The 26,525-nt window shown below is 44.6% G+C and overlaps 1 protein-coding gene across 2 annotated transcripts in view; it reads left to right on the plus strand.

Annotated features, from left to right (window-relative positions):
• The first annotated feature begins 417 nt into the window (after positions 1-417).
• The window catches only part of LOC115330843 (sialin), a 41,777-nt gene continuing 15,669 nt past the window's right edge, over positions 418-26,525 (plus strand). The window contains exons 1-5 of one of the 2 annotated variants that reach the window (XM_029992889.4): positions 418-1,257; positions 9,211-9,407; positions 12,922-13,155; positions 14,431-14,614; positions 20,866-20,999. In XM_029992889.4, coding sequence (XP_029848749.2) covers positions 1,203-1,257; positions 9,211-9,407; positions 12,922-13,155; positions 14,431-14,614; positions 20,866-20,999 — 804 coding nt within the window. In that variant the 5' untranslated portion in view covers positions 418-1,202. The remainder of the gene's footprint in view (positions 1,258-9,210; positions 9,408-12,921; positions 13,156-14,430; positions 14,615-20,865; positions 21,000-26,525) is intronic. The other variant, XM_040207422.3, reaches the window with a different exon arrangement.

The following is a 26,525-nucleotide window of genomic DNA, read 5'->3' on the forward strand; positions in this document are numbered from 1 at the left end:
GTAGCTAAGCGTTGACGAACTCCCTATTGACGAATCGACGATAGAACGCCACCAGTAGGCAAATTCGGTAAATCCTACCCACCTTTTACGTTCCGAACAAGCGTCCCACGGGTCTCGACATGACGAGACGGGGCCTGCTAGCTTCCATGAATGCACTGTGGACTTCACTGCCGATGCTCGTTCCCAAGTAATGAATGTTTTAAAATTTTAAGTTGACTATCGCCGATGACCACGCCGTTCATGGTGGAATGTGATCGCAAGGTTCCCGCGGTTGCTTCGGGCAGGGAGGCGAAAGATGGCGTCTATTTCCATGCTCCGATTGGTCGTGACGTCACAAAATTTCATCCAATAAAGTTCGCGTCAAAGTTACCTGCAGCCCACGACCAACTCGTGCTGCAGCCTTACACCCTGCCTGCAGCCTGTTTCACTTTACGATGGACCGCGGAGGACCCTACAAACAGTCTAAACCAATCCAATGCCGTGTGAGTATCACGTGACTTAAACCTGAAAACAGCAAGCGAGCTGGATAAGAGTGACGATAATAATCCCTGGAGAAGAAGAACAATCGGAACAAAGGACAAACACAGATCTCCAGCTGAGTTTAGATATTTTTGTTTGTTCCTTGTCCCTTGCTTGTCCCGTTTGTTCCCCTTCTCCAGGGATTTTTATCGTCAATATTGTAGCGTTGGATTGGCTGGAATGGCTTGTAGAGTCCGCTGCGGTCCATCATGAGGTAAACTGGGTGAAACCGTAAAATGCCTGGCTGATTCGGCTGAGTTGGCTGAGTCAGGCACCCCTGTCAGACGCACGGCGTGGCTCGAAGGTTGTTGTTGGAACCGTGGCACCGTGGCACCGTGGTTGGAACAGCTGCAGTTTCTCGGAAAATGACAACAAAGTTGCGTGGGAACCGTGTTTGGAACAGCTGCAGTTTTTCGAAAAATGACAACAAAATTGCGTGGTTACTTCAGTCGCGTTGTGATGTTGCAGTATTTAAGCCGTTGATTCGTGCTGAAGGAACAAAACGAGCGGCACGGCGCCCATTTGGGTCGCGTGAGATACCACTAATCACACGGCGATTGGGGGTGCGCATTGTTCTTCCCGAGTTTAGCAGCGCTGGAAGGCCTTGCGATAAGTTTACATGGTGACAGCGGGTAATCGAAGAAGCGTGTGCCAGCATATCGAGCGGCGCCCAACTTTCTGCAATGGAGCACACCGCCGAGAGCGAAGTTGTGAGGGCCGCAGCGCCCAAGTCCAAAGGTAAGCGAATTCGTGGACATCCGTCATTGCTAAGGTTTGTAGGTGTAAGCGCGTGTGCAGTACGAGAAAGCGCACTGCACGCGCAATTTATCACAAACACATAAAAAAACAAAACACTGGCAACATTAAAGGGGCCCTGCAAGGACTTTTTACTGTTTTTTAATTTGCACCGAACCTGAGCGCACTGAACGTAGTATCTTAGTGAAACTTTTCTTTTCGCGAAATTTGCTTTATTTTAAAAGTTATAGGCAATTTAGAATTACAAAAACAAGCAAAAAATAACCTCCTTCATGACGTCGTAGGTCCTGGCTTGAGTGGCCGTGAACTAGAGGAGGAATAGTGAGCTCATCGAGCGCTCACGGCCACCGCACTCCGTGTCGACGGCGCCAGAGGGCGCCACTGAAGCATTTTCTGGATAGGCTGTATGCAGCGGGCAGCCAAAGCGGCTTTCATTGCGTTTGCTGCGCGATTAAACAGTAATTCGGCATGACACTTCATTGGCCACAAACGACTGCAAACACGGGGTAAAGATCAGATCAGAATGGGAGCCACTTCGCGCTGCCATACCGCGAAACGGCCGAACCGCAAGACAAAGCCTCTCGCCGAAGGCCCTCGGAACGCTCGGAGCCGGTCGGATCCTTCTGTCCAGACGACTGCAGCGCCACCGCGTACATCCGGGATTTTTCCGTGTCAGCGCCTTATCCCACTACTCCTTTCTAGTATGCGCCGCCTTTTCCACCGCTTGGCGGCGGGTATGTTGACCGGTCATTCCTTGTTTCCGTACTTAATAGACTGCATTTCTTTCTTTTTTTCATCTATAATAGTGGACAAAAACTACTTTCATAAATAATTGAAACGGTTCGCGCCACTTATATTTTGTATTTCGACCAAAAAGAAGTTTTTAGTGGCTCTGACCAGTAGTAAGCCCAGGACCAAAGACGTCACATTTTGCGCGCTTTCGGTACCGCGGGTCGCCCTCGTCGGTGGGGGAGGTTTCCGTGTCGTCCGGTTAAAATATGGCGCACTTATATTTAGTTACTCTTTCCGTGCCTGCTGGCTTGACCGAACCCCAAGAGACGTGGAAACCGCATAAAAGGTAGACGCTTAAATATGATTGCAGGGCCCCTTTAAGTTGAGAGAGGTTACTGTGATTAAAGTGCGACGGAGTCGGCGTTTCTTTTTTTCTTTTTAAATATTAACTTAAAGGCCGACCAACAAGCAGAAAGAAGGGAACTCTCCCTCAATTCCTCCGTTCCATTTGAGAAAGAGGGAGACCCTCCTCCTCTCTACCGGGAGTAGTTCAGAGATCCGCTCCTGTGTGGAGAGGAGGGGAAAAGGGGGCAAGTGGGAATGGAAAGAAGGAAACTGGGGACCGGTTTTTTCCCCGGTAGAAGACGATTCTGTATGTCGGACTTTGAATAGAATCTTTGGGACTTTATTAAACATCGTACTGGAGCAGATATTAAATGATGAATGAATAATACATTAAAAAAAAAAAGCTCGCTCAAGGTGTTTTTTTAAAAATCGTTCGTTCGTGTCATGTGGATGATGGATGCGAGTGAAAATGCATCCTTTGACACCACTGAGATTTCGTGCAGGCACCACTAGGGATGCCGCGAACTTTTTTCGAATCGAAGTTCGATGATCGAATCAAGCGTTCGAAGGATTTCGAATTTTCAAACTTTTCATATCGCGAAATTTGACGGAAGTCGAATTTTCGAAATTGTTAAACTGAGAAGTTCGACGTTTTTCGAAATTTCGAATTTACTACACTGCAAAATTCGATGCTTGTCGAACTTTCGAACTTGATAGACTAAAAATTTCTATGATTTTCGAACTTTTGAATTTTTTGCACTAAAACGTTCGAAGCTTTTCGAACTTTCGAACTTACTACACTGCAAAATTCGATGCTTGTCGAACTTTCGAACTTAATAGACTAAAAATTAATTTCTATGATTTTCGAACTTTCGAATTTCTTGCACTAAAAAGTTCGAAGCTTTTCGAACTTTCGAACTTCCTACGCTAAGAAATTTGAGAACTTTCAAACTTATTTATCTGAAGAATTCGAAAATTATCGAACTTTCGATTTCTGAGAAGTCAAAAGTTAGACGAACTTCGAATTTTTAGGGTAAAAGTTTGAAGTTCGTCGAACTTTGAAAGACCGGCGGCCGGTTTCATTTGGATTTAAGCAGTGAGGTACATTCGTCATTTTTTTTCCGCATTTTTACATGTGGTGTCGCATTCTTTGCGAAAGACAATGTCGTTTATTTCAATCATCTGGCATGCTTGGTTTTAAAGAAATAGATTCCCGAAGGAGCGAGGAAGAACGACGGTTTTTTGACAATTGTCGTTTGTGCCATATTTGAAGCGCGCTATAGCCGAAGATATTTATGGTAGAGATGTTAAACTTTTTAAGAATGATCAATGTATAACCTAGATAAGTGTCGTCTTAAGATATGATTATTGTTGTTCAAGACGAGTTTAGAAGAAATATCCAAATATGCATCTACGGGCAATTATGCCCTAATCTTGGTAATTTTTTTCGTCAAAATTGTTTGAGGTATGACATTTAAATTAACATCACAGACAGTACATATCATTACTATCTGCAGAATACAAATTAATATATATATTGTTCTTTTCACGTTGAAGAATAAATTAACTCGGGGAAAAAATTTTCTAATATTGTTCAAATTCGGCACATCATTAAAAAAAAACAAAAAAAACATTTATTTTTTTTTTCACTTTTTTGGGACATGTTTTTTTTAGCCGGTACACATGTTGGTAGGAGCAATTTGTTTCGTAGTTCTGGACCTCTGAATTTGCAAGAATACCACACTTCCGGCGGTTTCTTGATAGTTTTTCTTTTCTCCAGCTTTTTATTTTTTGCATTTATTGTTATCTTTATTTATTTATTATGTTTTACCAATGGCACAGTTTTTTAGGTTGAAAAGACAGCTTTGAACTTCCGAACCACTAAGCATGTGACGAGTAGTGCCTTCTGACAACAAGTTTCTAACAATGACCATCTGCACCAGGGGTCTCAAACTCATTTGAGTGTGGGGGCCAGATAGCCCACACTGGAAAGGCCGAGGGCCAACGTTAGAGGGGGGGGGGGGGGTTAATATTTAAAAGAGAAGAACCTCGTGCTCTATGCTTTTTGTGAACTCAGTTTGCCAGTGACATCTTTAGATTTGATTTTATACTTTGGGCCCTGACCTTATGTGATACCAAGAATTAGAATGACACCGCCCCGTAGTGGTGCAAAACTATCGATAGTAGTATCGATAGTCGCCAAAAATCTGACTATTGATAGTAAGAAAAACTATCGATAGTACTATCGATAGTCGACGATTGTAAACCAATCGATAGTACTGTCGACGGTTTACTATCGATAGTTTTGCGACACTAGTAGTTTGCGTCGCTCCCTCTTCTCTGTTTCTCGCTTTATTTTCTCAAATGGGATACCCAACTAGCCCAAGCAGTTACCATCCCAACTTTGGTTCAGCTTTCAGTGATGACGAAGATGGGAGTTTGGGCGAAGAGACGAGGAAAGGATCCGAGCTTCGGTGCGGCAACTGTGTTCGCTCTAGTAATGCAAAACTATCGACATCACTATCGATAGTATCGAAAGTCGCCAGAAATATGACTACTGGCTCTAAAACTATCGATAGTCGACTATCGAAACACTATCTATAGTACTATCGATAGTCGACTATCGAAAAACTATCGATAGTCGACTATCGAAAAACTATCGATAGTACTACCGATAGTCAGCTATCGAAAAACTATTGATAATACTATCTTATTTATTTATTCATATTACCCCTAAAGGCCCTCGTGAGAGGGTATTACATGGGGGGGTACATAAATCGTTCCAATAGGAACTAGTGCTCAGTGAACAACATATGAGAATACATATGTTGTTCACTGTGCAGACTCAAACTCAACTCAGTTGAGTTGAGTTTGAGACGTTATTCCTGAGCTGAGTTTTCAGCTGAGTTGAGTTTGAGACGTTGTCCTGAGCTGAGTTTGAGATGTTGTCCTGTCCCCTTTTTTCTGTCTTCTTACACTTTTTCTTTCAAATTTCATCCCTCGTCTCAGGATTTTGCATCATGTACAAACTAAACTTACTATATGCCAGTGTCACTCGGGCGGCGTTTGAGCGGATTACTACCAGCGTGCAAGGGGGTGGGGAGGCAGTTTGCCAGATCGCTTCAAGGTTTTTCTGAGCCCCAAGTGCCACCTGCCTGCCCCTGGCCGTTTCGAACTGGATGAGTATCGTTAAACAGTGCGTTTGTATGATCATTACTGCACGATGCACGTTAAAGACCCCCCCCCCCCCCCCCCCGGGCTGGCGGCCACAATTACTGATCTGCACACTTCACTCTGCACTGGCAAATAATCCAGGACACTCGTCGTCTCATTTAATTGTCTGACCAACTTTGCGCAATCTGAATATCACACCCGAACATTTCTAAACCTGATTTCGTGAAAACCAGTGAGGCGTGAAATCGTTATTTGAAACTGAAACTGTGGCGGAATATGAAAACCGGACTTGAACTTTGTGCACTTGGACTTTAAAGAAATTCTAAACCTAAGTTTCTTTTTCGAATTTAGCGCTAAAAGAGAATCGAAACCTTCAAACTTTTCTAACTTTATGTAGAAAGAAATTCAAAATCTTCGAATTTCTCAACCTTCATGTCTATAAGAATTCGAAACGTTCGAACTTTTCGAATTTCAGGTCCAATGAAATTCGAAACATTCGAATCTCTCGAATTTCAAGTTAGGAAATTTCAAAATCTTTGAATTTCTCGAACCTCAAATAAAAAAATATTCAAAATAATTGAACCCCAACTTTTAGAAACCATGAAAGCTTCGAACTTTTCGAATTCGAAACTGCATGATTTTGGAAAGTTGTGAATTTTTCAAATTCGAATCTCCGTATGGTCAAAAATATCGAAACCTTTCGAATTCGAACATCAGTTCGGTTCGAAAATATCGAAATCTTTCGAAATCGAACCTAGGGTGGTTCGCGGCATCCCTAGGCACCACCAAGATTTTGTGCAAAAGCTGATTGACGTGACGACAGTGTATCTATAATAAAAGTTTAATCGTACAGAAAAGCAACAACAATTTTCATTGTACCAATTACAATTGCGTGTTAAGTATACATTGGATGCAATTTGAAAGACGAAAATATGTTACCGTATTTCGAATTGTAATTTTCGAATGATGGGCTCATGGGCACACATGTGCCCTAGCTCCAGGGTATCGAACCGAACCCAAACCCGAACCGAAAACCGGATCAAAACCATTATTTTTGACTGAACCGGAAGAAAACCGAAACCGAAATCAAATGCTTCATATTGAACCCGAACCGGAACGAAACCATAATCTGATGTGGCGGTTATCGGTTCAACGAAAATGGTGAAGGGCCAGTTGTGTCAGTAATTGGTCAAAATGAAAAAAAGCTGCGGGCGTATATTTTTCTTGTGTTCCCAAGACTAATCCTACATACTGCAAGATATTTTAATATTTTGTTTTAGAGCGCAGCTCTTAGAAGCCCGTTTCCAGCTTGAGCGGCAACGCTGTCGGCGTAACCGCGCGGTGCATTATGGGTAGATTGCCCGCAAAATCTAGCGGAAAAATTTCCCCGCTATATCTAGCGGAAAAATTTCCCCACTAAATCTAGCGGAAAAATTTCCCCGCTAAATCTAGCGGAAAAACTTCCCCGCTAGATCTAGCGGAAAAATTTCCCCACTAAATCTAGTGGAAAAATTTCCCCGCTAAATCTAGCAGAAAAATTTCCCCGCTAAATCTAGCGGAAAAATTTCCCCGCTAAATCTAGCGGAAAGATTTACCCGCTAAATCTAGCGGAAAAATTTCCCCACTAAATCTAGCGGAAAAATTTCCCCACTAAATCTAGTGGAAAAATTTCCCCGCTAAATCTAGCGAAAAAATTTCCCCGCTAAATCTAGCGGAAAAATTTCCCCGCTTAATCTAGCGAAAAGATTTCCCCGGTAAATCTAGCAGATAAATTTCCCCGCTAAATCTAGCGGAAAAAGTTCTCTGGGGGTCACGTGACCCCCCCCAGGTCACGTGGGGGTGACGTGACGTTGGGGAGTCACGTGACCCCCCCCCCCCCCCCAAGAACAGGTGACCCTCATTAACCTTTCCTCCTCCTCCTTAAGAGCTGCGCTCTAATTTGGCGTTACAGGGAGTTGTAAACGGCTTTCACTTTTTTTATTGCACACGTAATAAAAAAAACATCATCGTCTGTGGAGCTTCAACTTTCCTTTGTTTCTTGGATTGACCCTGGCGGCGCGGTAGCGGCGGCTGCGATTTCAAAGCACCGCTTGGCCGCTTGGCTACGAAATGTCCAAGTGTCGGAGCGGATTGCGCCACTCTAGGCACGGAGGCCTACGCATCCGCGAATGTTTCACCTCAAGATAGACCGTAGTTGCAGTCAATGAGCCATTTAGTCAATCGAGCACCGAAAGCGCACCACTTGACCTTCCGCTTGAGTTCAGCGACAGCCTGGAGGAAGGGGGGGACAAGGACCGCGCTGCATCGGTAGTATTGTTCGTAGGGTCGCCTGTGGTCCATTTCAATGAAAAACAATCCCTTCTTCAACGTGCTCAAAACGTTTCCTTACAAACAAACAAACAAAAAAACATGGGCTGCTGGAGGCAACGTCACTCGGCGATGATTCGCCGACGCACCGCGTCCTGGAAGGAGGTCAGGGGGAGGGTAGTTGGGGGGGAGGGGAGAAGAAAATGTGTGTTTATTTATTTTGTAGGTTTGTCGGGCTAGCAAGGGCCAGCATGTCGTCTGTTCAACCATTTTCCCATTTTTGCTTGAACTCCTCTTACTGAGCATTCGAGAAACGTCGTTCGCTGTGGTGGCATTACTGGAACTTTGTTCGGTGGCTGACATGTACAAATGACCTGGTCTGAGTACCTCAAACCGGGTCATTTGCATCATAGAGCGTTGTTTGCGATAAAAAGTCAAAGTGACTAGACAAAGCACCGCCACGAAATCTTTAGAATAGCGTTTTTCCGCCGGAACCCGAAGCGCTGTCAAGATGAAGTCGAATTTCATTATATGTGCGTGTTCACGTGCCCGGTCACTGACACATCAACCAGTCTGGTCGATGTATACATGACCGCAGCTGAACGGGATTCGATGTACCCCAACTGCGCACTCGACGTACCTGTCTCTGTGTTTTACGGCACATTTGTTTCCTCTCGTTTCCCTCTCAGCCACTCTGGTCCATAGCTGTGACATCTTCCTGGGTGCCGAAAACAAGTAGCATGTATACGAAAAAACACGTGTGCAGAACAAAACAAACCAAAACATATGGAAGGCAAGCAATCTAGCTGGAGACCGTTTTACTGTTTACAAAATCACAGCCCAGCACGTGCGTGTTTGTCGCTTCGGAAAGCGAGCAAAGCACGCGCTATGTGCCCGAACACTAAAGATGGCACTGGCCAGATGCTCTTTTTTTTTGGAAGGTCTATAGGCCCATTTCGAAAATACGCCCTCTTCTGGCAGAGTTTGAAATACTGCACAGTTGCGTGTGCAAAAGACACCTTAAAAATGGTAAGCCGATCGCTATACAAGTAATAACCTTGCCATATTAATGGTGCCCTTTGCGCACGTCACTGTGCAGAGTTTTCATATCTGCTTGAAGAGAAAGTAGTATCGGGATGGGCCTATTGCAAGTAGACTGCAGGAAGTGCTCGGTCAATATTCAAAGGTCGAGTTAGGAACCGGTTCGCGCTTATTAAAACCGGTAACCGGAGTGATATTATGTGCGCTACCCTAAACCGTAACCGAATCAGAACCAAATGCAGTATGCTACTGAACCCGAACCCGAACCGAACCGAACTGATCGGTTCGATACCCTGCCTAGCTCTATAGCAAATTTTCCATCTTTCCACATTGCAGCATGCCTTCCAATGCGGTATGTGATGTGCTTCATGATCAGCCTAGGGATGTGCCTCGTCTACTCGATGAGGGTGAATCTTAGCGTCACCATCATTGCAATGGTGAACACCACTGCCACAGACGCAAACTCAACCCACATGGTCAACATGGCGTGCCCAGCCCCCAGTAACCAGACCTCTCCAGATGACTCTAAAAAGGTGATGCTGTCCGCTATGGTCTACAAAATTCTCAGAAAATATACCTATAGGTGTGCAACAGTTAAAATACATGTTATGAAAGCGTTTCCCCGAAAAAACATTGACAGTGTTTTCCTCGCCGCAAAAGTAAACTATCCACCGCCGAATGCTCAGGATCACCACTTAAATGTAGCTCTAGTGGTCCGGACTAGATGCCAAAGTTTCAGAACTAACCGGTATCGCATTCAAAGGTTGGAAGTGGTTTCATGAAAGCTTCAATGGGAAAATAGAGCCCGCTCCCAGTAGCTGATGCCATGTACCTCCTAAATCCCTGGGCCTCATTGGCCGCCATTTCGCAATGAAAATTTCCGAAAATTACTTGTAAATTTTTATTCGGATAACGGCAAGACTGGGTGTTCACTAGTGCATACTGTAGTTTGTTTTTGCAATAAAAAAAAAAAAAGAAAACAAAATATTTTTGCGAGATTAGGTAATGCCCAAATTAGTTTGTCTGTCGCAGTCAGAGACTCAAACCGTAATCGAAACTGAAAACTTTAGGAGCGAAATTTTTTCAGTAACCGTAACCGTAACGAAATTGTTATTTGAAATTTATGAAAACTGTAACCGTAACCGTGACCGTAAATTATTTACCGGTAACCGATATTAACCAAAAAATAAAAATATTTGTTTTTGTCAAGAATAACCCCGAGGAGCGATCTTGAAATGTCGTGGCCATTTGACAGAGTCACCGTCAACGAGTGGTGCATCTGGTAATACATTTCCGTTCAATCTGGATTTCGGATTAACAATACTTAGTTGGAATCAGTGGTCGAGCCTATAATTAAAAGTCTCCTACACACCCTTACAATCGCTACATGTATTCAGTATGTTTCGCTTTGAGGGTATAAACTAGTAAGTTAGAATACTGAGATGTCCAATCAACTAGGTTCTTTCAAAACCGCCGATGTTCCTTACCTGCAAGTAGGGATGTCGCGAACTGGTTGAGGTTCGAGTTGCACCAGGTTCGCCGTGTTGAAACTTTTATGGAAAAGTTTGAGAAAGTTAGATTAGTGTTTGACTGTTATGCGCATGCGCGACGGGCTGGCTCAGTTGGCTTTGGATTGGATAGTGATGATCAGGTCAAACATTCTATTTTTAGCAATGCGCGTTACTAGAACAACTCAGTTGGGAAACTGCCATAGAGCTTGCTTTGAAAAAGTGGTTCTGATCCGTACCCGTGAACCAAACTAAGGGTGATCGCAACGCTGCCATTCCTCCCGCGGCGGCCACTCCAGGAACTGCACGGTTGCACGTATTGGTTTAGATTGAGTCGCGCAAGGACCGGTGACGCCATCTCGCAATGCCATTTCGCAGTAGCTATGTATATGAGCTTCCATATGTTTTACTCGTTGCTAAAGGGCGGCATGTTATCGTAATTAGTTCGGTCTCGATGGACGCGAGCGACCCGGGTGAGTTTCCCAACTGAGTGTCTTAGAAGCGTTCACTGTTAGTAAGTGCAGCACAGTTTGGTTGTTTATGATATAGCAAGAAAGAGTTATGTTATTTACATTATTAGAATTATGTTCTGTTGATTGTAACTAGTTATAAAAAAAGGCTCGAGGTACACCTAAGCATTTCTTACGAGTTGTGAATGTGAAAGCATGCAAGCCGCCAGTCCGCTCCCTTGTTTCGTCTGGTGCATAGTTTTCGTCGCCGGTCAGCGAGCGCACTCTCTAGTGCACGCTGACCTTGAACTCTCCGTGTCAACGGCGCGCCGACAGTCACGCAGTGCCATGGGGTGGGCGGTCGTTGAAACTGATGTGCGCAGCGGCCTCATCGACGCGCGCCAGTCAATGGGATTGAAGCCGAAAATCCACCAGCTTTACTTCGCTCCTTTGAGATCGGGGAAACTAGGTGCCGTTGCCTTGCCTTTTCACATGGTTTCATAGCTGGGAGCTGGCTTCTCTTGGAGAAAAGATTTAAGGTGCCGTTTTCGTGCTTCCAACTGATGACGTCGGCTCGCTCCATGGGTCAGTGTATGCTTTTGCATTAATAAAGCAATCTATTTCGTAAAAACGTTTTCCCCAAACCAAGACTTGCTTGTATCAAGTCTAGCCACATTGTCCACAAAGACCAACCTTGTAGAACCTGGTTAAAAGGTCGAAGTTTCGTCGACCCAGTCGAACCTTGAAGTTCGTCGTAAAAATCCTGCTCGACGGAAGTTTGCAACATCTCCGTAGACGAAGCTTCGCCTCCAATCCCCAGAGAAAAATGGCGCTACTACATAAATGCACAATTTTTCTAGCATCGCAGAATCGGTCAGCGAGAAACGTGCACTTCTATAACCATATGCATTTACTTGGAAATAGCAAACTTGACGTAGATGTAATAGCACACAATAACAAAGATTTGGGAAAAGAACGAAGAACACAGAACATATTTTTACAGCTATCTGTATCATTCGTTCCCCTCTTTAGTCTTCCTCATTTTGCACTATTGCATTTACAGTATGCTTGACTCTCGCCAACTAGTCGAGCTCTCAATTTTATTACTTTATTCCACTTAGCGGTATTTTACTTGAGGAGGGCTATAGTTCTGTTCCATCCTTCATTGTGGGCGAGCCTCTTCTGCATATGTTAGGTTGCAACAAACTGTAGCGACGAGAAGATGTGAAATGTTCTTCCAGCACCCAGTGGGAACTTTCTGAGGGTTGTTTACAAATGCTGCCGAACAACAGAGTAGCGATGTTTATTTTAATTTTTATTATATAAATTGCGATGGATCCCTGAGTAGCAGGGGTGATGTGTATGCTTGGGTATCAAACTATATAATTCAAATAGATGTAGTGAACAAGTTTTAGAGCTAAAAACATCTGCAACTTTTTACCAATTAGAAGTACTAAGACGTTTTTGAGTTCTTTTTAATGTGAATGCCCCGCTGTTGGATATCTGGGGCTTCTCTAAATCGTTTATTATAAAACTGCTGTCTAGCATTTCAATAAAGCAAAATTTTGGAATAACCGAAATAAACCGGTTTTTAGGAACCTGTAATTGATAACCGAAACTGTAAGTGTTAAAACCTTAAAAAACCGAAACGAAACTGATATAAACAGGAAACAATAACTGTAGTCGTGACTGAAAGTTATATTTTTCGGTTTGAGTCCCTGGTCACAACACCATTTGTTGAAGTAAGCATATCTTGGGGCCAGCATAGGAAGTGATTAAATAAGGAAGACAGTTTTCTATATTCTTATTGTAATATTAAAAAGAGAGGCTCGAGCTAATCTCACTTTAAAAGACAGGCAGCGTGGTCCTCGGGGAAATTTGGTATGTGCGCCAGGTCATATAATGCACTAAAGCCCAGCCGAATTGGCTTCTCCACCACGTCTTGAGCATCTTAGAAAGCCCAATTGAACGAGCTCCTCCGCTTCATCAAAGTAAACTGCGCATGAGAAGGCGACTTTCTCCCGTGGTTGTAGTTCTGCATTGCAACCTGCTGCCGACTCTAAGAAGGTTGGTCTGTTTCTCTCCCGCAGACCGGGGAGTTCCTCTGGGACCAGGTGACTCAGAGCTATGTGCTCAACGCCTTCTTCTACGGCTACATCATCACCCAAATCCCAGGTGGTTGGCTCTCTGAGGTTATCAGCCCGGCCTGGATATTAGGTGGAGGCATTGGAATCACCGCCATGCTCACGCTCTTCACCGCGGTGGTGGCGCGTGCGAGCCTGCCTGCCTTCCTGGTGCTTCGGGCACTCGAGGGGATCTCTGAGGTGAGCTTCACACAGTGTGCCTAAATTTGAGGATGTTTAAAACTGCTCGATCGCAGTGACGTGACTTACGGGCCGCATTTGCAATACGAGCTGCGAGGAAGAGGCGAAGGTGTCGATCGCCCACGAGCATCTCCAAGGTTAACTCAGTCACTCTTCCCACCATTCTCCTTGCCACGTGACAGTGCACGCAAGCGCGTGAGCAACCAATTTGCGCAGGAGGTGGCGTCTGCCATTAAATAGCAAATTATGTGTATTGTTTGAGTTACTTCTAGGCTCAATAGCTTCGCTGGGCAGGGACGTGCGGTCTCTCTCTGTTTACTCTTAGGTATGGTGGCTGGAATGCATATTCGACTGGCGTGTTTGGCGTACTGTCCCGTCCGTATGTGCCAAGAAACGGTGCCACGGGAGTCAGAGTGTTAGGGTTGTTGAACGTTGTGATCATGGCAGGTGGTCGTGGAAGTTCCAGCCAAAAAATACGAGCGATTTGAGTGTCGCTGCCTTTGCTACACTTGAGTTATTGGACTGTAGCTGTTATCGCATTGACACAAGGGGCCTTTCCACCTGTTTGCTTAGCGTCGGGCATCAAGGAAGCACGTCTAGATCCTTGTTTATCCGATTTTCCTACTTAGTCCCTAGTCGTAGCCTCTCACTTTTGTGAGAGGCTACGAAACTCGTCCAGCGGGTTGAGTTCATACGCTGCTGGCGTCGTGAGTTACGCGCATGCCGAGACAGAAATTCCCTTCCCACGGAAATGATGTACGGTAACTAGGACTGGGTGGCGATTAAAACTTTGAACCTGATTCATCGCTACCCTTTAATCGATTAATCGGTTGCATTAACCTTCAGGCATAATATCTAAGAAAGTGTCAAAACTGCACAATTCTCTTTTTACTATTTCTTGCTATGTCATTCATGGTTGAATTTGTAGCCTCACTTAAAACATAATGTTGTCCTGCTTACACACACAAAAGAGAAATATATACCATGGGTAAACTATGTAAAATATGAAATATTTTATATTATTCTTCACAACTGATAATCCCCCTGGATTACAATCAAATTGAATGCTAAAGCCTTTTATCCTGGTACACATCAGTGTTACCTTACTGGATTACTTAAATGTGCACCCGAAGTAAGACAAGCATTCTTACTTTCTCTCCAATATTTTGAAATAAAATCTCGACCGACTAACCATTGAAAAATATTTACCACATTTAAAGCATTAATTGATTAACTGATCCACTGCTCAGTTCTATCGATAACGTCTCTTCCCAGGGCGTGACGTACCCGTCCTTGTACGCCCTGGTCGCCCGCTGGTCGCCGGTTCGGGAACGTAGCTTCCTGGTGACTGTGTGCATCTTTGGCTCCTTGCTGGGCACCGTCATCACCTTACCTGTGGCAGCAGTGCTCTGCGAGCACGGTTTTGACGGAGGCTGGCCCTCCGTCTTCTACCTCACTGGTACGTGCGTTCTCCAAGTTGCCGGACCTTCACGCTTGATCTCGCTTTCCCGGCTTTGTCCCCCACTAATTGGACATATTGACTTTGCAGCGTTTGTAAAGGCTGGTTCGCACATTTCCATTTGACCGTTACTGGCTACATTGCAATCGCTTCTAACCGCTTAGCACGAGAGAGCACACCGGTGCAGTCTATTTGGTAGTCCTGCAGCATTTTCGATCTGAGTATATATTCTCTTTTTTTTCTGCATCCGTGGGCTTGGAATAATGGTATCAATGTTGTGATCAACCATTTCACATTGATAGTGCATACATTTTCAGCCTATAGGGTGTTGCAAGTGAACCTTCCGCTGTAAAACGGGTCAGAAAAATTGGCACCTGCGCATAGAAAGCTTAGGCTTTCACCGAACGTGCACTGAGCAAATCAATTTTACCAAATGAAATTAAAAAAAAAAAAAAATTAAAGACATTTACTCTTTCCTATAACACCGAATTAGAGTGCAGCTCTTGAGGAGGAGGGGAAGGTACGGAGTGAAGGCTATGCCTCTCCTCCTCTCCTGCTCGCCTCCTATTTAGGGAAAAATTTCCGCAAAACTTAGCGGGGAATTTTTTTCGCTAAATATAGCGGGGAAATTTTTCCGCTGAATTTAGCGGGGAAAATTTCCCGCTAAATTTAGTGGAAAAATATTTTCGGCTAAATTTAGCGGGAAAATTCTTTCCGTTAATTTTAGCGGGGAAATTTTTTCCGCTAGCGGGGATATTTTTTCTGCTACATTTAACGGGGAAACTTACTCATAATGCACCGCGCAATTATGCCGACGGCGATGCTGCTCAAGCCGGAAACGGGCGCCTAAGAGCTGCGTCTTAAAACTTGCCAAAGTGAAGATTGGGCATGTTTGCACCCGACCAAGTTAGTGACACTATTTATTTGTGGCATCATCTCCCTATGGGCATGGTGAGCAGACAACAGAGTGCGTTGTCTGCTTGATGCGCCTATCGGAAGATGGTGCCACAAGTGTCGTCGCTAACTTGGTTGTCTGTAACACACCCAACCTTGACTGGCAGGATTTTCGCTCTTCCAATCTTTACAGGATGAGAGCTATGCCTTGAAATTTTACACAGTAAAATTGACTTGCTCAGTGCACATTTGGTGAAAGTTAGAACTTTCTATGTGCATGCGCCGATTTTTCCGGCTCATTTTACAGCGGAAGTTTCGTTTGGGACACCCTGTTACGTGTTTTCGGATAAATCCCAAAAATTTTCTAAAACACTTGCCGGTGTATTTTTCCTCAATTCAGATTTATCTGAAAACCTCTAATTTCAAGCTCAGGATGGTAAAATAAAAAGCGAAAACTGATCTGTTTTACGAATCAATTTTGTCATAGCACAGGGTGGGTAATATCGGGCTATTGACAAAAGGGTGTGTACCATTTATGTCGTCAAGGTTCTTTCAAAACAGGTCGTTCTACTTCAGGGTCACGACAAAGGCCACCGTTCTGGTTTCCAGTTTGGAGCATCCTATATGTGCTTCTTTGAGGTGTTTTTATGACAGTAAAAGCTATGACCCTCGAGGTTGCATAGAAGGGAAGGCAGGGCGGCTGAAGCTTCTATGCCCCACCGACTACGTCCAGGTGTTTCGTTATTTCAGAGTACCGACCTTAGTTGAAGCAACACTTCTTTGAAAGATTTGTTGTGGGACAGTTAGGTAGTATTGCTAATGGCATGGGCACCAATGCCAAGCACCAGCTGGAGAAATATAATTTGAAACAGACGAATTCTTACGAATCTTGGGTATGTTCTTGTACAGTTATTATTTATTTTTAATCCTGAAAAATTGGGAACGCAGTAAGATTAAACTGTGAATTTTGGAAAATTGGGAATCTAAAAAACTATATATATATATATAAACTCCGATAAACCCTAAGGTTTCTGGGGGAAAAAAAAACCTCTAAAAAACGCCCTCTGAATTCCAGAAAAAACATAGGCCCCGAAAACACAAAATCCTACTTATAATATACATGGTAATATTTTTAATTCAAAGCAGATGTTAAAAAAAGACATCTTTATTGATACACGAATGCCGTCTTCACTATATGTTTCTTGCGCTCGGTGGGTATTCGAGGTGCGAATAACCGTCACAGTCTGGTGAGAAATTAACTACAATTTTTAATTATATTTTTAATTATTAGTTTCATTGGGCATGTTGCAATTGTAATTTTGAAGACAGCCGCCCTGGAAGGCCGCTAGGCCAACTTACACCATTTAAAAAAAAGCAACGGGTTCAGAGAAATTCGTTGACAATTTCTCTGCCTTTCTATCATCTGATTCCGAAACTGAAAGTTCCAAGCACGCCGGAAGCGCTGACAATGTGACACTTGCAGAAGTAACGGTTTTGAGACGTACAAAGTGTATTGATCTCGTATCTCCCCCGCCTGCAAACAATCTTGAGTAAAGCTCTGAGGGCAGCGATGCATTAAAACCGAGAGTGCTAAAGACTGTCCCAGCAGGCTTGCATATCCCGAGCCACATCCTGACAGCCGCAAACCAGATAAGAAATCATGACGATTTCTATGTCACGAAACTGTCACTTCTACAAGCGTCACATGGTCAGCGCTTCCGGCAGACTTGGAACTTTCAGTCTCGGAATCGGAGGATAGAAAGACAAAGAAATTGTCGACGGATATCTCCAAACCAGTTGCTATTTTCATTTTTTTTAATTGTGTAAGTTGGTCTAGCCCTCGAGGGCAGCTGTCTTCAAAATTACATGGCCCATAAAACCAATAACTAAAAAGTTATTGAACGAAGTTTAGTTAATTACTCACCAGACTGTGATGGTTGTTCGCACCTCGAATGTCCACCAAGCTCAAGAAACGTATAGTGAAGACGGTGTTCGCGTAGCAGTAAAGACGCCTTTTTTAAAAATGTTCAGAATAAAAATATTACTTTGTATAGTCAGTGGCAGGTAAAAAATTGGCCTTCCATGCATGCTTAGAAGGTGTTTTCGTATACAAACTGCTCCTTAAAGGGCAACTCCGCTTCATTTTTGATATTTAGAAAACTATGTAGCCCTCCTTAGTATCATATAGGAAGACCCCGTGTCAAATATTACGATCTAATTCCGTTTATATATTTAATAAACTGGGCCAGCAAACCTTCAAGTGAGCCAAGTCGCCGAAATCTGCCAACTCTAGCGTGCGACGTGAGGAGCAATCGTCAGCGCAGTCAATGCGACGGACTTTGAGTGGCAAACTTTGAGCCACTACGTCAGAGGCATGACTACGTCATTCTCACGTTTTGTTTGTTTTTACTTCTCGGAGCGAAATTGATTGATGATGTCATGAGTTTCTCCTCCCGGTGTTGGCTGACCGGGCGTTCATCTGATCACCGTAACGTGGATGCACTAGTTTGCGCTGCCCTGCGCGCTTATCGGTCTGTTTCTCCGCTCCCCTTCTCCTCTTTCGTCTTCTCCCCTTCCCCCTCTTCCCCGGGCCATCACCGTCCATGCCATGCGAAGCGACCTGCCCGCGTCGCGTGTCCTGTCCCTCCCTCGCTCTCTCCCGATTGTCACAAGACCACGTGGTTCGACGTGACGTGGCCATGACTCTGACGACCCGAGACCAATGTTGCCTGACGAAACCGAAGTTTCGGTTTCGTTATCAGCTGATTTTTAAATTAGGATTACACAAATAATATTCCACATTTCACGAATCCGAAGACGTAGAGTTGTTTAGTAGTGTTTTGTGAGTTTGAATCACGTGTAAGCCTAAATTTCTCGGAATTGAGCGGAGTTGCCCTTTAAGAACCCACATAGATGCTCCGCCTCCAGCATGCCCTTGTTGCCTTCTGCCAGGTTTTGGCTGCGCGGGCGACAAAGTTTTATATTGTCACGAATGACAAATGACGAGGCAGCGAATAACTGAATAAACTGAACGTTTAATGGGGTGAACTTGTGCCCAAAAGAAAATAAAAAGGAGACAGAAGATAATAGCAGAGAGTCGCGAGCGTCGAAGTCGGCGTAACAGCAGAGTCGAACGCTGGGCCGAGACTCACTCCGCTCGCCATGCGGAATCCCTTATGTACCCTTGTGGGTTTCTGGATCATTCGGCGTAGAACTTTCGGAACTCGATCAGACGAGAATGTTCTCGATGTTACGAGAAGGCCAAGTTGAAACAATAAATAAAAGGACAGTCCGCTAACTGAAATCGAACCTACACCTTCCGCGCGACAGTCAAGCGCGGTAACCACTCGGCCACGCACGCGCTGGCTTGCCAACGCGTGTGGCAATATCAGGCTGAAAGCTCGCGTTTTGGTGGGGCGCCCACAAAGCTCTTGACCTGTTGCCAACCGTAGTTATACGCAGATCCAGAGTGCTTTTAGGGCTGTTGGGATTATGTCGAGTGCAAAGCATGTATACCGTAATTACTCGCGTAATCCTCGCACTCGCGTAATCCTCGCACCCCTAATGTGAGCCACCAAAAATTGGATTTTCCTTTACCTCGCATAATCCTCGCACCCCCAAAACTGCAGCGGCAAAAGTCGCCTGCTCGCGAAACCCGCACGATGCAGGCGCCCTCCACCGCCCGCATTTTCCGGCACCGCGCCGCTCCATTTTGCCAGAGTCCTTTAATGCTCGAAGCGCCCTAAGGCGCCCTAGGCAGCCTAGCGCCATTTCTCAGATGCTAGTCACACTGTCGTTGAGCCAATTTCGCGTGCGCGCAACTAGACGGCGTTCGCGCAGCCGACGAGAAATCGGGATGTGAAGACAAGGCAACGACTGATTCGGACTGAGGGCAATATCAGCGACTTAACTAAGACTGTGTTTGCAAATGAATCTTGCTTTGTGTTGAAGCTGTGGTTTTATTGTAAAGGTAAGTCCTGTATTGGTAGTCCTCAAACCTTGTAGGTAGCTGCCGGCGCAAAAACCCCAATTTGCAGCCGCTTTTTTTTTTTTTTTTTTAAGAGCTCAACGTTTTTGCGTAAAATCTTTCCCGCGTAATTCTCGCACCCCCCAACTTTCCATCGATTTTCTGCAAAAAAAGTGAGAGGATTATGCGAGTAAATACGGTAGTTTTAGGCGAGACAGTTATTGTCACTACCTGTCAAGGTTCCTAGAGCAGCATTACAAACGAGGCTTTAGCGACATCCGCCAGGTGCTCTTTGCTAAACATTTAATTTGTTTTAAAATTCCTTTTCGTGTCTCCTTTAACAAGATATTGCCGAGTCCGATGTGATACTGCTCCTTCGAACACGTATAGACAAGAAATAAGCTTGAAATTTTGTTGTAGCATCCCCTTAAGCGCAAGCGTGTGAACCAGCCTTACCAAAGGGGCGATGTATGGTCTATGACTCTTAATACTAACAAATGTGAGTCCATGCGTGTATCTCGCCAGTCACATGAAACTCGGAACTGCTTTCTTAATCAGGCTTAGCTGGACATGGTATCTTCTTGCAAATATTTAGGTGTAGATATAACTTCTAACCTCTCATGGAAAACACATGTTCAGCATATCACCTCTAATGCTAACCGTATGCTAGGCTACCTCAGGCGTAATTTTTCATTAGCACCTGTTTCTCTCAAGCTAAATTTTTATAAAACTCTGGTTAGGCCGAAGTTTGCAGCCTCTGTCTGGGATCCCGGACAAGCCACTCTCATCACCACGTTGAAGCTGTGCAAAATAGATCCGCTCGTTTTATTTTTTTTGATTATCATTATACATCTAGCGTCACTTTCATGAAATGAAGTTCGTCACTCCCGCCCCTCTTCCTGCAATGTATGCTTTCACGCCTCTCTTTATTTCGCAAAGTAAACTTAATTTTTATAACTCTGTGCTTCGCGACAAATTAATCACCCGTCCCTTTTATATTTCTGGTCGTCGTGATTATCAGCACGAAGTTGAGGTACCTATCACTATCACATCTACATTCCATTCTTCTTTCCTTCCTCGCGCATCCCTTGACTGGAACCATCTTTTTGGACCAATTGCATCCATCACTGACAGTGTACTTTTTAGGTCTGCTTCAACCAATCATTTTTCTGTTGAGTGTGAATAACTGTACATTGTTTTAAAGATCCCAACTTTGCTCTCCCCATCTGTAATACCTTCGGGCCCTGAGGGTAAAGCAAATAAATAAATAAGTAAATAAAATAAAATAAATAAAATAAAATAAATAAATAAATAAATAGACAAACAAACAAATAAATAAATAACGGACGAACGGACGGATTCGGGAATGTTGCATTGGTTGTGTCGGCAGGTCTGCTGGGCTTTGTCTGGGTTGTCGTCTGGTTCCTCCTGTCCTCTGCGACCCCTGAGCAGAATCGCCTGATCTCTCTGGAAGAGCGGAAGTACATCGTCGACAGCCGAGACTGCAAGTTTGGAGTGCAGAGGGTGAGGCCTTCTTCTGTTCGTTCCCGCGGTCCGTAGATAACCGGAACGAAGCAAACCCCGTCTTCAGTTATCACCACCACCCCAGGGCCGGTTTGCTGATCGGTGCCGGTATCTCTCCCGGCGTGTAATATATCAGCCAGATGGCTTGCTGGTCACTTGACTGGCTCCGTGGGAAGAAAGCACCTTGCGTTTCAGCCGATTCTTCTCGGCAAATGTAAGCCGTGCTGTTGTTTTCTTTAGTTCTCGATTAACATGACCTTCACCAGAAGTAACTTTATATGCTCCTCCTAGAGTATGCAAATGCGGTTCATTCCATTTATAGTTCAAGCCCCTTCACCCTTTTGCTGCGCGCATATATTATATTATATATATATAATATACCAACTCGCCCAAGCCTCAACTTTAGCAACTTTAATATAATAGAACTTTAATAAAAGAAGCGAGGACAGACTTACCGTAGCCATTGACCTGTAACGATAGATGCCTTTCATTTTCTGTTCCCATGCAGGCAGTCATGTGAGCAGAAAATGCCTCTTGCGACTATTTTGTCTTCCGGTAGAAATACTGGTGTTGATCAGCAAACCAGTGCAGAAGGTCGTGTGAAAATAATTCGTTCCTGATTGGTTGCTGCTGCAGCAATCCGCCATTTTCAGAAACTGCCAGTCCGGAGATCTTGGTGGTGAACGCACTTGCACACCACAAACGCTGGTACGAGCCTCTTATGTGACAGCCTGTCATAGGTGCCCGTGAGTTTGTGCAATGTGAGCGTGTTTTCAAACCTGAAGCTCTAGGAGCATGAGTTCCAAAAATGGTGAATTGGGTCATCGGTGTCTACCCGCATTGATCCCGGCAATTTGTGTTGCAGTGGCCAACAAAGTGTCACCAACCCTGGAACTGCAGTAAAAATTGTCTCATCTGAAGTATGCCCAAGAGGTCTGGAAAAGGATGGGCTTATTTCTGGACATGCCATGTTTACTCGAATGTTTCAAGTAGTTTCATTGCAGAGCGCCAAAAAAGCTGATGATCGCAGTTAATGGAACGAGCCGTACAAATGATGAGGCCCAGAAATTATTTTGACTTCACCAGTGTGACCTGCACTAGGTCTTCCAAGCACGTGACAACGTTTAGTTCTTTTTCACGTCCTCAGATGGCAGTTTAGTGTCTAATTGTCGTCTCTCTATCATCATTTGCTACGCACATTGCACAGATCACAGTGATGTGCTCTCCCCGTGCCCCGCTCATTTAAGGTGTGGCAATTATTCGAGTAGGCAAGGCACCGGGCATCTCAGGATGAACATGGTCCTTGTTAGCTAACCGTGCCCAGAAGATGAAATTAGGACCTGATGGTATGAGGAATAGATCATTTGCTAAATCCACCAAGTGCCCCGGCCCACACACGATGAATCATGAAACTGTGTTCTTTCAGTTCCCCACCGATCGGTAATTTTGACCATTTCGATGCTTACACACTTTTCAGTGTAATCCAGAGTCATCCTGAGTAAGCATCGTGTAGACCCCAAAGACATGTCATATCATTTTAAAAATTTCTCGTCAATGTTGTAGTCAGTTACAGGTTAAGAAAAGTACTCAGGGGGAATGAGGGCTGGAGGAGGAGGAAGCAAACGGAAAGCTGGAGAGGAAAGAAGGAAACTTCCTTTTCCTATCTCCTGTGTTCCGTCTGCTTCCTCCTCCTCAGCCTTCCTTTTCCTTGAAAACTTTTCTTATTCATTGACTGACTATAGCATTCTTATACTGTGCATGCCATCAGCCCTTCAACCTGGCTGAGCTGCAAGAATCTTTTACAATATTATCATTCTCGTACAGCTTCAAAAACGCTGATATTAACTATAAGAAACGGTAAAAATGCTATAAACAGCCCCGCTGACTTTGAGCTAAATTCTGGTTTTGGCTGTGAATACTTGACTTTTTGGCAATTCCCGCTTAAACAACAAACACGAGAATGATAATATTGTAAGAGGTTTCTGCAGCTCGGGCCAGGTTGAAAGGTGGGTTGCATGCAAAGTATCAAAAACGCTGACCTTGACGAGACATTTTAAAAGTGATATTGCTGCACGTGCAGCTGACCAAGTAGGCAGCGCGCTCGTGGCCTAACGGTTATCGCACTTGCCTTCCCCGTAAAAAGCCAAGGTTCGATGCCTGGCCGTGGGTACACATTTTTGTTAACTCTGTAATGTGATGTTCTGGTAAATTCGAGAACCGTGTTGCTGATTTGAGGATAGAATGTTCTACGTGCCGGACCTTCTTCGCCGGTTGTTCCACAAGCCCACGCGTGTACAAAAGTTGCTCCGCGTGGCAAGCCGCAGTCTTGTCCTAGCACTCGATTCTGCTGTTACTCCGCCATCGGCGCCTACGACGCTAGCCTTTTAGAGCTCAGCTCTTAGGCGCCCGTTTCCATCTTGAGCGGCGTCGCCGTCGGCAGAACTGCGCGGTGCATTGTGGGAAACGTCCTATAATGCACTGCGGTGACGTAACGTCGCCTGGCATTTCGGTGCGAGTGACGTCACTGTGCCGAAACGTCGCAAGTGACGAAAAGTGAGTGTGACGTTTCAATGGAAGTCACGTGCCAAAATGTCACCATGACTTCTACCGAAACGCGGCGTCACGTTTTGGCATTGCGCCGAAACATCGCGTGACGATGCGCGTCTTTAGCGTGAAAGGAGGAGGGGAGAAGGAGAGGGTACGGATGAGGAGGACGGGCATATTCTCAACACCTCCTAGAAGACAAGGCCGTGGCGCTCTACTCGTGACGTCGCGAGGGAAGGCCATCGGGGCAACGCGCGTGGATCGATCGTCGTAACGTGCTTTTAGTCACATAAGCGTGTCTTATTAGCTAAATTGAAAGCTGCACATAGCAACGGGTCTCGAAAACATTTCATTACACGGCAAAATATTACACCGCTAAGTGATCGGTATGAAATGGTACGAGGAAGGCGTATAAGAGGAAACATTGATTCACGCAATTATTGCTACAGGAATGCATATTTTACACAGAAATACTTCGACAAGATGGCTAGACACGCAGTGATTGGACATCGGAATACAGGTCACATTGAAAAATCAGGTACCGTAATATCCCGAGTCATCGCCCATCCCCGAGCCATCGCCCACCCCATTTTTTGGGCCAATATCGATTTCCGAAAAAACACCGAGTCATCGCCCACCCCTTCAAATACCCCAGCGCGGACTCTGCGATCCGCGAACACTCATCCTACCCGAATGACGCGGCCGCGGACCTTACAGTTGGAGGACGTCCGTGACAAAGTAAAACGAAGGAGGGAAAGACACTTCTTTTTGTTTACGCATTTCCTCCGTGAGCGACCCCAAAGTGGTCGTGTATCCGTGCGAAAAGAAAACGATGGAGATAACAAAATAAGAGTTTGTTAATGTAACCGCGGAGTGTTAAGTCAAAGTCTGTCTCCGCCGAAGTAAGGACACCGCGAACACGCTCCTTCTCCCCGCCCGTCGCGACCACGGTTGTGCAATATTTTAGGCAAAGCCATCGCGTAAATAAAGCTTTGCTGGAACGCCCTACACAGACGTTTGCAGAGCGTCCCAACCGTGCATTGATAGCCCGCCGTGCACGGACGCACGTATGTACGCACCAAACAAGAAAGTTGCGCAAGAGCTTGCGATTGACAAGGCGCCCGACTTGGCCCGACGCCAAAGTATTTGCCAACGCGACCGCCGGCTTTCCCGCTTTCCCAGGATTGCTCTTGGTCGCTTCTTTGGTCCGCTCGTTGCGCCTGGTCGGTTTTTCTATTTTCTTGTAGACTTTTCTTTCTTTTTTTTTTACTAACTAGGAGAACATAGTGGTGACATTCTTTCACGGAACAAACGTTCGCGCTATATGCAGGTCGGCGGTGTTTCTAGCGCGTATGCAAGCAACGGACTTCGCTATAGTAAAATATTCTTTCGTGAGCATTTCTTTTTATAAAACAATGAAACTAAATCGAGTTTTGAGTTTGATATATCTCTTGTGCATCAGCGCTAGATACTCAGTGAAAAATAGGCGGTTTTTTCCGCTTTTTTTCAAGTGTTTGTGCTCACCCACCGAGACATGGCCCACCCCACTTTTTTAACGAATTTCAGGCGGTAGGGTGGTGGGCGATGACTCGGGATATTACGGTAGACATAGTCAACGCAGACACGGCTAGAGGAATGTCACTTGCGATCATGTAAGCGATGTTATCGCGTGCAGTCACTGAATTCTTGCATCATACCCCGGCCACATGGCAAAAGTAATGTAATTTCGATCAAATGAAAATATGGGCCGACAAATCAGCTTGCGACGCTCATATAATCACTCAAAACAGCGAGCTGATTAAATCCCGTATTATTTAATCAAAATATTAACTTTTCTGTGTGGCAGGGGTACTAAACTTACTATTTACAGTCAACTAATTTAATTCTCCCTATGGACTCGAGGTGCCTCAGAACAAAATATAACCTATTCTGTATACAATAATACTATTACTTTAATGCAGTTAAGATTTTAGTATAAACGTGGTAAAGGCAACAAAATAACTTTAGTATAAATAAACACATAAGCACAAACAACGCACTTTCAATAATCACTCAAACTTGTTATTTACCTTCCAGTAAAAACTAGAATATTACCACGCATAATTATAAATGTCGACGCAATAGCAAACGGATAATGACGAAGAACAAAACTCCATTCTATCACAATATTTAAAAAAAAAATTGACTGCAGCACTTTACTTGCGTCTTACATGACCAAGAAAGCCCGTAAATAAGTTGTTCCTCACCTGTCGATCGTATCCATACGTCCCACACGATCCATCACGAAAAACTTTTAACACGAACTTCAAGAAGTCTCTCTCTGTCGAGAGGTCATCAGCCAGTGTCATCGTTGACTATTTGCCACGCACGTCAGTCAAACCGTAGCAGGACTTGTTTTGCGAATCCACGTAAATGCCGTAGTATCAAGCGAACACACACACAAAAAAAATCTACCCAAAACTGTGGCGACGACAAAAAAAAAAAAAGATGGGTAGGACAAAACCACACACACACACACACACACACACGAGAGCAGCACCAGCAGTGTGGGACGAGAGGCTTAACATTGTCGACCCACCTCTTCCTCGTGTGCGCTCCCCTCCGAGCGGCGATGAATGGATTTTTTTTCGGTTCCTTTCCCTTCTGAAATGTCTCAACATACCTTTGCATGCAGTCAGCAGCTCACATGCAACATAAATTTACCAGAATCAGAGCCCGTACGAGGGAAGATGTCGTATCGGAAATTCGGAGCCGGTTCATTCGAAAAGTGTGGCAAGCTGCGGGACTGCGCTTAGTCCCGCGGTTACGGGGATGATCAAAAATATAAATTTGGTACTTTCAACCTTGGTAACGTATTGTATATTACGTTTATATTATACATATAATAAACTGTACAAGACTGCGCTTTTAAAACGTGTATTAATGTCGGATAAAGGCGCACGAACATTAATGCGCCGATACGCGTCGACAGCGGCATTTTCT

This window comes from Ixodes scapularis, unplaced genomic scaffold (genome assembly GCF_016920785.2).
Source record: "Ixodes scapularis isolate PalLabHiFi unplaced genomic scaffold, ASM1692078v2 PGA_scaffold49__6_contigs__length_1374808, whole genome shotgun sequence".
NCBI lineage: Eukaryota > Metazoa > Arthropoda > Arachnida > Ixodida > Ixodidae > Ixodes > Ixodes scapularis.